We start from the raw sequence: 8547 nt of genomic DNA, 5'->3' as shown, positions 1-8547 counted from the left end.
GCTGGGCGGGCACGCGCCTCAACTGGGCCGTGCAGAGCGCCGCCGCTGACTTCCTGCACCTCATGCTCGTCTGTATGACACACCTCGCGCCGCACGCCAGGTCAGATCACAAACATGTATTATCCCCAAACTTCACCCTGCTCTGTCTAGTCTGGTATTTTTCCGAGAATTGAGATTTATTGTGAGAAATAAGGTATCATTCAAATTATATTCTCATCAATGTAATCAATATACTAAGGTTTTCTTTTGTAGATTCTGCCTGAGCTTTCACGATGAAGTACGTTATTTAGTACCTGAACATCTAAAGTACGAGACAGCATTGGCATTGCACATCACTAATCTCCTCACAAGGGCGTTTTGTTCACAGCGGTAAGTTATTATAGAACACTTCAAAATACCTCAAAGTTCGCATTGCCGTAACGTGATATTAAGTAAATAGAAACTTAGAGTTCCCATGTAGACAAGAAACAAGAAAAAATAAGTAAAATAATTTTGTTTCGTTTCAGTGTTGGAATATACGATCTACCACAGTCGGTAGCGTTCTTCACTTCGGTAGAAGTAGATCAAGTTCTGAGAAAAGAATGCAATGTTAGCTGCACGACGCCCTCCAACCCGCATGGTTTGGAGAAAGGCTATGGTATACCGAATGGCGAATCATTGACTATATTCGATGCTATTGAGAAATGTAAATTGAATAAATAGTTAAGATATTAGAGTGTTTCTTACTTCATGACAAATACGCTTGGTATTTGTGCAATTTAACTTAATTCTTGATTAAAAAGATGTGATAAAGGTACGTTTTCATGAATGCAAATAATATTTTTAGATCATCCATAGATATGGTAAACTACTAATAATATAGTCTATGCAACTAAAAAAAAATGTCAGATGTCACAATACAAAATACAAAATGTCATTTGATTATTAAACGTCAAATCGTAGTTACTTTTTAGAGGTTATATACAAACAAAAACTAGAGAAATCTAAAACTTATTGAATTCTTACTCAGTTCTTATTATCTGTTATAAATGATCTAAAATGTCTAAAGTTACAAAACGAAAACATGTGATGAACGAAGCTCTGTGGGACGATTACGAATTACCAAAACATAATCAAAGCATCGTCAAAGTGATAAAAAGCAAAGGAAACAATTTACACGAGGTATTCTTTGATTGTGTCTCTTAAAAATTAAATTTATACTTCCATACATAGTGCCTTACTAGAGAACATTTTAATTTACAACCTAAATGTAAAATAAAGTTCGAGAAATTACTTTTATTCCTTGTTCTCCTTTTACGTTAATTTTGTAGTTATTGATCATTAGAGTTTTAATATGCTTTTACTATTTTTGTAGCCCATTTTTTTTAATTCAGACTGACTTCTTATAGAAATTGATTCTATTTATTTTAATGTGTTTTTTTTAGATTACAACACCTTCTGGTGAAGAATATTTAGTATCAATGCCTACAAAGTTTAGGAAAAATATCTGGGTGAAAAGAGGTGATTATATCCTTGTCGAACCAATACTAGAGGGTGATAAAGTTAAAGCGGAAATAGTAAAAATAATGAACAAGGACTCTATTAAGTTTTATAAAGAGAATAATGTATGGCCCAAGGAGTTTGATGATGAAAAGAAGAAGCAAGAGACATTTGATGATGATGAATTATTTGTAAACACTAACCGAGTGCATGTACAGACATATCAAAGTGATAGTGACTCAAGTGACTCAGAAAGTGACAGTGATGAAAATGATAGCAATAAATAAAAGTTTTTTTTGTAAACATTTTTTATTTTGTCAATGGATAAAAATAGAAGCACTAATCCACAACCCGGAAGGATCATAAGATCTCTAGATGATTAAAAATTCATTCTTTACATTAAATTTTAATAAACAATATGAGAGCACATTATTATAAAATTTTCTATATCTTATCTATAATAAATACATTGTTTTCTATTGTAAATAAATAATGTAACAAATATAAATTACAACATCTTAACCTAGTATTGCATTATAAATATATTTATTTAAATTGCTTGTGACTCCAATGCAAATGCATTTACCAAGTAATAGACCATTTTATTGAAAAGTTATGCATGCATGCATCCATTAAATGCCAATGCATGCATAGTGGATCCATGCATTCACTTGAAAACAACTTTAATGTGTTGATACTGACATTAGTCATTCTTTAAAGAATTATTGTTAAACATAATGTAAAGAAACTACACAATAAAAGGAAGACAAAACAGTGTAGATGTATATCCTAATGATATAAGAATATAAAATTCCTGGCCTGGTAGGTGGTTTTAATTGGTTTCTTTATTACATAACTTATATGTGTTTATTTGTTTCATCATTTTCAACATGTTCAGGGTTTTTATATTCTGGTCAGGCTATAAATATAAATACAGAATCTAAAAATTTAGTGTCAAAGAGTAAGAATGCTTATAATGAAAGTGAGACAAAAACTTTAACATTTTCTGGGAGTTATTATGTAACAATTTGTACTTATACAAAGGTTAGCCAGCACATAAGCTTTATATTTCTAGCTTTAACCATAGATATAATAATCAATTTAAGCTACCAATATCCTAATATTGCTTTATTTTAATATGTCTTTGAAAATTGTAAATAGATGAAAAGGCATGTGTATATGAATTGCTAGAAAATTTTTGCACTATAAAATATATTTCCTTGCTTAATCCCTTTTCATTGTAGATGCCAACTCTTATTTCATAACAATATCTTTCAACCTACTACTATCATAATCATTAAAAACTTCATTCAAAAATAAGCTGCTATAAAAATCTCTTATTTACTTAATATCAGCTTCCGCATCATCTGCCATTATATACTCATAAATACATTTGATTAATTCAACAGATTTTACTTTAGACCACCCTTCAGTCTTTGTAATAAGTTTAGCTTGACCATCTTTTATAAACTCTAACGTTAATTGCTTTAATGTTTTAGCTGAATGTAAATCAGCCAATTGCAGAGTCTCAATAGCATTGTCTACTGTTAGTTTTTTGTGTAGAGCCTCCTCACATAAGCCCTTAAGTCTGCTCAGCTGGTAATAATCAGCTGCTGCAAGGAGTTTCTCTGGAATTTCATCAACTTTTGGCGCTTTGTCGCTGTATATGAATGTAAGAACTTCCCTAAGTACTTCTGCCTCTAATGGAGACTCAATACTATTTGTAAAACATTCAGTTGTGTTATGCTCAAAATGAGCCTTAAGAACAGCACTCCTACTGGACAGCACAGCTTTATGGACTTTGTATTCATCCCCTTCAACAGACTTCATTGTTACATCAGAAAACATACCATTATGAAGAAGATTTTCTATATCATTACTTAACTGAGCTTCGAAAATATTAGAGCGATCGATTTTTATATCATTAGAAACCAAAAATTGGAATTTTAAGCGCAAGCTTCCATCGCTTAACAAAAATATGTCACGACCATCGTAACTACCAATGTCTCTTTTAAATAATGTAGCTAAATATTGCCATTTATTTGCATGAACGGTGTGATATTCTTTAATTACTATGGAACGTTCTTCAAAACGTTTTAGGCATATAGTTAGGATAGATTTTAAAAATACCGAATTTGGTGATAGATAGTATATTTCAACAATATCGTTATCACGACCCAGGAACTGCATTTTCAATTGGAACCTTGCCTCAATAATCTCCATGGTGTGATCTTTTGATTTGTCTGTTCTGAATTCTCGACAGCTCCTATTTTCTAACAGGTTTATAAAATTTGGAACTGTCCACAGTATGGTATTGATCCTCGTTTGGCCTTCGATTCGAGTTGTATAATTTATGCTTGACATGTTATCACAGTTTTCGAATTACTTTTAGTCCAAGTTAAATTAGTTAATGTTTCTTTTTGCAATGTTTTGATTTTGGTTTTTGACTGATTTTTTCAGGATTTATTTTGTCTATGAATGGCGCCAAAGAGTAGAATAGACTAGAGAAGATCATGAGTGAGCAAGCAATAAAAATATAAATAGGGAAGCCCAGTGGACACGGCCGCTTTACAGATTTAGGCCAGATTTTCTAATTAATTATCTTCGCTGATCAATAAAATAAATCAAAAAGAGTGTTTGAAAGGTTACAATATTATCTAAATCATCATAAATTCCTGGACTGTGCATTAGAGCAAAATTAAAAATGAGAGACTTACAAAAATTAAATCTCTAAAAACACAGTTTCGGCCTAGACAGTGGCCCAACTACTTGTTACGGCACACCTTTTAATCACTACGGAATATCATTGTCATCTCTCTAACTGCATAATATTTTTTTCCCGAACTAAAAAGTTATGTAAAATCGATACATCGATAAATGCAACATCTCTATATCGCGTCGCTGCTCGGTGGCTTGAGTTACAACTGTCACTGTCAAAAATGTTTAAAATTGTATTTTTAAACGATATAAATATAATGTTTTCGTCGATAATTGCATAAATTAATACTCTAATGTATAAGTATAGTTAGTTAGTTTGCTTGTATTAAAGAATCTAGAATTGGAACATATTGGTTTAGTTATTAACCACAGTAATAACCCTACATTGTATGCCACAACTAAAACATAAAAAATGGCTAAATTTCAAGTAAATACCAAGTCAAAAGATTATTTAAGAGATAAAGAAGCCTTTTTAAAAGACTTAAAGCAGTTTAATGACAGTAAAAAGTAATTATCGAGTGATATTCACATGAATGCTCCTATATCTTTTTTGGTGTCAGTTTTTGAAGTGTTTGTTATAATTTCAGTATTCCATATAAGATTCCGGTTGTGAATGGCGTTGAAATAGATTTATATTTGTTCTATTCGTTGGTTCAACAACGTGGAGGATTAGGGAAGGTTTGTTCTTTAAAAATAATGTTAAAGTTACCTTATTTAAACTATTTTTATTCTATACGATTTGCTTGTTAGTAAACAATAGTTGTATTATTTTATGAGTCATAACTACTTTATTTAATTTTAGGTGAATCAAAATGATACCTGGGAGTCATTTTTAAGGTTGCTTAGACTCCCACATCCATGTATCAATGGATCTACTCTCTTGAGAAGAATTTATGGAATGTATTTAGAAAAGTAAGACATTTCCTTTATTGCTATATAAAAAACAATAGTTGTTGCTTGTGAATTTGTCCATGTGAAATTAAAAAATAGTAAAAAGTATAGTTATTTGGCAATAATTTAGCTTCTTAATGGTGAATAATAATTTGAGATTGCGTCAGTAGTTTTTAAGTTATTTCAATACATTTAAATATAGTTCCTCTTTAGATTACGCAGTAATGCTTAACAAATTCTATTTTTCCAATAAGAAACATTTTTCATGTAACAACCCTGCAAAATCTATTATAAACAGAAAAGATTTATTTGTTTGTTTGTAAATGCTCTAAAAGTACTAAACCATTAAGGTACATTTTCACAGAATAACCTATGTTATTCTGTGAAAATGTACCACACCATGTAATACACTATAGAAATTACTATAGTGGTTAACTTATTAGTAATGTTATTTGTTTTGACTTAACCAGGTATGAGAGGGCAAAGGGTCCTCCAGGTCGTGATGATGACAATGATATAGATGAGGATCCAAGAAGAGGTCGTGGAGGTGGAATGCCTCGTATTACTTTTGGTGGTGGTACTTACATATCAGGTAAATTGTTTGTTAATATTCACTGTTTTATTCAATATCTAGTTGTTTTCTCTTTTTACTTTAAATTATTCAAATAAAACACACTTTTTTAAGTATCATTTGCTCATAGTCTCTGAGCTGTTCAAAGAAAAACATTTCCTTAATAATAAAACTGTAAAGATGAAAATGCAAATACTGCCTTCTAAGGGCTTATGTACCCAACATCAATACTAACAGAATAGATAACTTTTGTCTATGATTCATTGTTGTATGTACAAAGCGCCTGTTTATAGTTTATCTTGCCTTGTGTATGCCTAATTTAGAGCAAGTTTCAAAGTATTTCTTTATGTACCATTTGTTATTTTACAGCATCAGGTGAAGCACTCCGTACCAACGTAGCGCCGAAAATTGCTGGCCCGTCTGAACGACTGACATTGTCGCTGCTATCGCCTATGCCGAATGAACAAGACTTTGCTATAAATGTATGCACAGTGTTAGCAGCGGATCATAACAATCGCCTACCATTGAGTACAACCCCACATATATTGGACTTCTTATTGGCACATGCTGGAGTATACAATCATTGTAAGTATTAATACATGGTTTAATGTGACAAATAAGAAATTGACGTTTTGATTTCGATTTCTGTAGCTGCAAATGTGTTACCTAAAGTTAAAACTAAAATTAAATTAAAAGACAGAGTAGCGAACATAGATTCATTGTTATGTTCAATAAAATTCTAATTATCAATATATTCTAGTTATGTTTTTTTTATTTCCTTTTAAAAAAAATATATTTGAAGGATACATTTTTTGATCCTTCGAGCAGGATGTAACTTAGTTTTCACTTTTAGCAAGTCTTCGCGATACTATTGGTCGATCGTATTATGAGGCGCGAGGTCGGTATCCGCATGAGTTCTGGGAGACGAGGTCTGGAGGCGGCGGGGCTAAGGAGTTGGCTGATGAGAGCAAGTTCATGCAGCCTGGGATTGAGCAGCCTGAGCTGATGGTACAAGCACTAGCGGCCCATAATACCCTCACGGATTGCTTGATGCAGGATGGTGGGGATGTGGAGTTGGAGAAGTTGATTGATGATGGCAGCTCGGTAAGTTTATTTCTTAAATGACCAAAGTCAAAAGCTGCTAGTGTTACATGGAAAAGGAAGACATATAATAGAAAAGACTGGCAAGTGCTAGTGGTGATTGTTGCAGAAACAAAACACAATCAGGTGTCCAATGATAATTAATGTTGTTTATTTTACTTTATGTTGAACTTTGTAAGATTGTTGCAATAAAGGCTATTATTATTATTATCCTATATCTTTATTTTCTGTATACATATATATGTATTTTTAAATCATATAAAAAGCAATGCATCACCGGCTGCTCCAATAAATCAAGCAACCAGGTTAGGATTGCAGAGACAGGAACCTCCTTATTTTTATTATTATGACTAATATCAAAAAGTATATTAAAGTGTCATCCCAAATTTTATATGTGAAAGTTTCTTTTACTTGATCTGCTTGTAGTTGGTTTTGTTGAAAAGTGTATATTAAAAAAAATGTTATAACAATTCCAGATCAAGTCAGTTTATTTGGTATTTTGTAATCTAAAACTGTGATGATATTTTCTTGTGACATACACACCTTTTTCTAGATACAGGACACATTAGAAGATTGGGTGACGGAGCCATCAGAAGAGAACTTATTGTTTGCTCCCGAGTTGCCCGGGGGCTCGGCCTGTGTGTACACACAGCGAGTACTGCAAGTCGCTTCTATAGTACGCTCATTGTCCTTCCATGAGGAGAATGTACAGTATTTAGCTAAAAATACTACACTTATACGGTAAGTAGCTTATTTCTTTTAAACATGGTTAATATATTTTTATACGTTAAAATAATCAATTTGTTTGTTCTAGATTTTTGTTACTCTGTGCCAATTGTTGGGTGGGAACTCTACGTCAGAGCGGCTTGGATACCCTCGGTAATGTTTCCACTGAATTGGTAATAAAGGTGAGTGTATAATATTCTCTATTTTAATATGTGATTTATTTAAGATCATATATGGGACTACAGTATCTTTGTGTCAAGTAACCGGACCGGTATAGTGTTAATGGTATTATTTTATTTTAACATAACATTTAACATTGGTATAAGTTATTGTTTTTGTAGGATCCAGCGACGTGTTTGATATCTCGTCACATTTTATCCACGATCCAGTCGGCGCTGGTGTCGGCGGACCGCGCGCGTGTGCTCGCAGCCTTAGAATTACTTAACAAATTAGCGCAGAACGAAGTTAATGAAGATGCATTACTAAAAGCCTTGGAAGCTAAGGTTTGTGAAAATGTTATGGTATCAATTGTGACTATATTTTTTTTTACTGATAATCGTATTTGTTTTTAAAATTGAAATAGCTTTGTTAAGTTTAGCTACTATGGACCGATTAATTCTTTGAAATAATGTAAAACAGAGTAACAATAATCAGCAATTATAAACTTAAATTTACGAATAAGAATTTAAACAATCAAAATGCAGTATGTTCACTGTGTATTGAACTAATTAAATTCATTATTAGTATAATTTATTATAAATCCAAATATAACGCTGAAAAATTGTGTTATGTATCAACATTTTATGCCGTATCAAAATACGTACTAAAGTATGTTTTAAACAAAAGCGGCATTGTAATTGAAGGGTCATATTTTTACTGAAATATCTATATATTGAAACTTTAATGTTACATTTAGAGGGTTATCAATTATAAGTTTGTGTATAGGGCACAGTGTATTAAGTGGTGTGTTACAGGTGTACAGCGAGGTGTGCGCGCTGCTCACCCTGCGCGATATAATGGCGTTAGTGTGTGCGTTGGAGTGCGTGTACGCGCTGACGTCA

The 8547-nt window shown here is 32.3% G+C and overlaps 4 protein-coding genes across 4 annotated transcripts in view; 3 read left to right on the top strand and 1 right to left on the bottom strand.

The window, feature by feature from the left end:
- The window catches only part of LOC106105361 (DNA polymerase subunit gamma-1, mitochondrial), a 9824-nt gene extending 9111 nt beyond the window's left edge, over positions 1-713 (top strand). The window contains exons 16-18 of the mRNA XM_013285652.1: positions 2-100; positions 253-369; positions 507-713. Of these exons, the coding sequence (XP_013141106.1) occupies positions 2-100; positions 253-369; positions 507-702 (412 nt within the window). The 3' untranslated portion in view covers positions 703-713. The remainder of the gene's footprint in view (position 1; positions 101-252; positions 370-506) is intronic.
- A 135-nt stretch (positions 714-848) lies between these two features.
- On the top strand, positions 849-1782 carry LOC106105569 (probable RNA-binding protein EIF1AD). Its single transcript, XM_013285966.1, has 2 exons — positions 849-1161; positions 1425-1782. The coding sequence occupies exons 1-2, from the start codon at positions 1039-1041 to the stop codon at positions 1764-1766; spliced, it is 465 nt and encodes a 154-aa protein (XP_013141420.1). The 5' UTR covers positions 849-1038; the 3' UTR covers positions 1767-1782.
- Positions 1783-1968: 186 nt separating this feature from the next.
- On the bottom strand, positions 1969-4102 carry LOC106105492 (speckle-type POZ protein-like). The gene has a single exon (XM_013285838.1). The coding sequence runs from the start codon at positions 3841-3843 to the stop codon at positions 2821-2823; it is 1023 nt and encodes a 340-aa protein (XP_013141292.1). The 5' UTR covers positions 3844-4102; the 3' UTR covers positions 1969-2820.
- Positions 4103-4386: 284 nt separating this feature from the next.
- Positions 4387-8547, top strand: part of LOC106105360 (AT-rich interactive domain-containing protein 2) — an 18824-nt gene continuing 14663 nt past the window's right edge. Inside the window, exons 1-10 of the mRNA XM_013285651.1 lie at positions 4387-4704; positions 4785-4875; positions 5000-5109; positions 5559-5680; positions 6029-6244; positions 6513-6763; positions 7314-7501; positions 7575-7668; positions 7828-7989; positions 8461-8543. Coding sequence (XP_013141105.1) covers positions 4610-4704; positions 4785-4875; positions 5000-5109; positions 5559-5680; positions 6029-6244; positions 6513-6763; positions 7314-7501; positions 7575-7668; positions 7828-7989; positions 8461-8543 — 1412 coding nt within the window. The 5' untranslated portion in view covers positions 4387-4609. The remainder of the gene's footprint in view (positions 4705-4784; positions 4876-4999; positions 5110-5558; positions 5681-6028; positions 6245-6512; positions 6764-7313; positions 7502-7574; positions 7669-7827; positions 7990-8460; positions 8544-8547) is intronic.

Source organism: Papilio polytes, unplaced genomic scaffold (assembly GCF_000836215.1).
Source record: "Papilio polytes unplaced genomic scaffold, Ppol_1.0 DF822845.1, whole genome shotgun sequence".
NCBI lineage: Eukaryota > Metazoa > Arthropoda > Insecta > Lepidoptera > Papilionidae > Papilio > Papilio polytes.
This window is presented reverse-complemented; position numbering and strand designations above follow the sequence as displayed.

What these genes read in the sequence shown, in the direction of transcription:
- LOC106105569 (XM_013285966.1), top strand. Translation starts at nt 1,039, where the DNA reads ATGTCTAAAGTTACAAAACGAAAACATGTGATGAACGAAGCTCTGTGG. An exon ending in AAGGAAACAATTTACACGAG is followed by an intron (nt 1,162 to 1,424) that starts GTATTCTTTGAT and finishes TGTTTTTTTTAG; the next exon opens with ATTACAACACCTTCTGGTGA.
- LOC106105492 (XM_013285838.1), bottom strand. Translation starts at nt 3,843, where the DNA reads ATGTCAAGCATAAATTATACAACTCGAATCGAAGGCCAAACGAGGATC.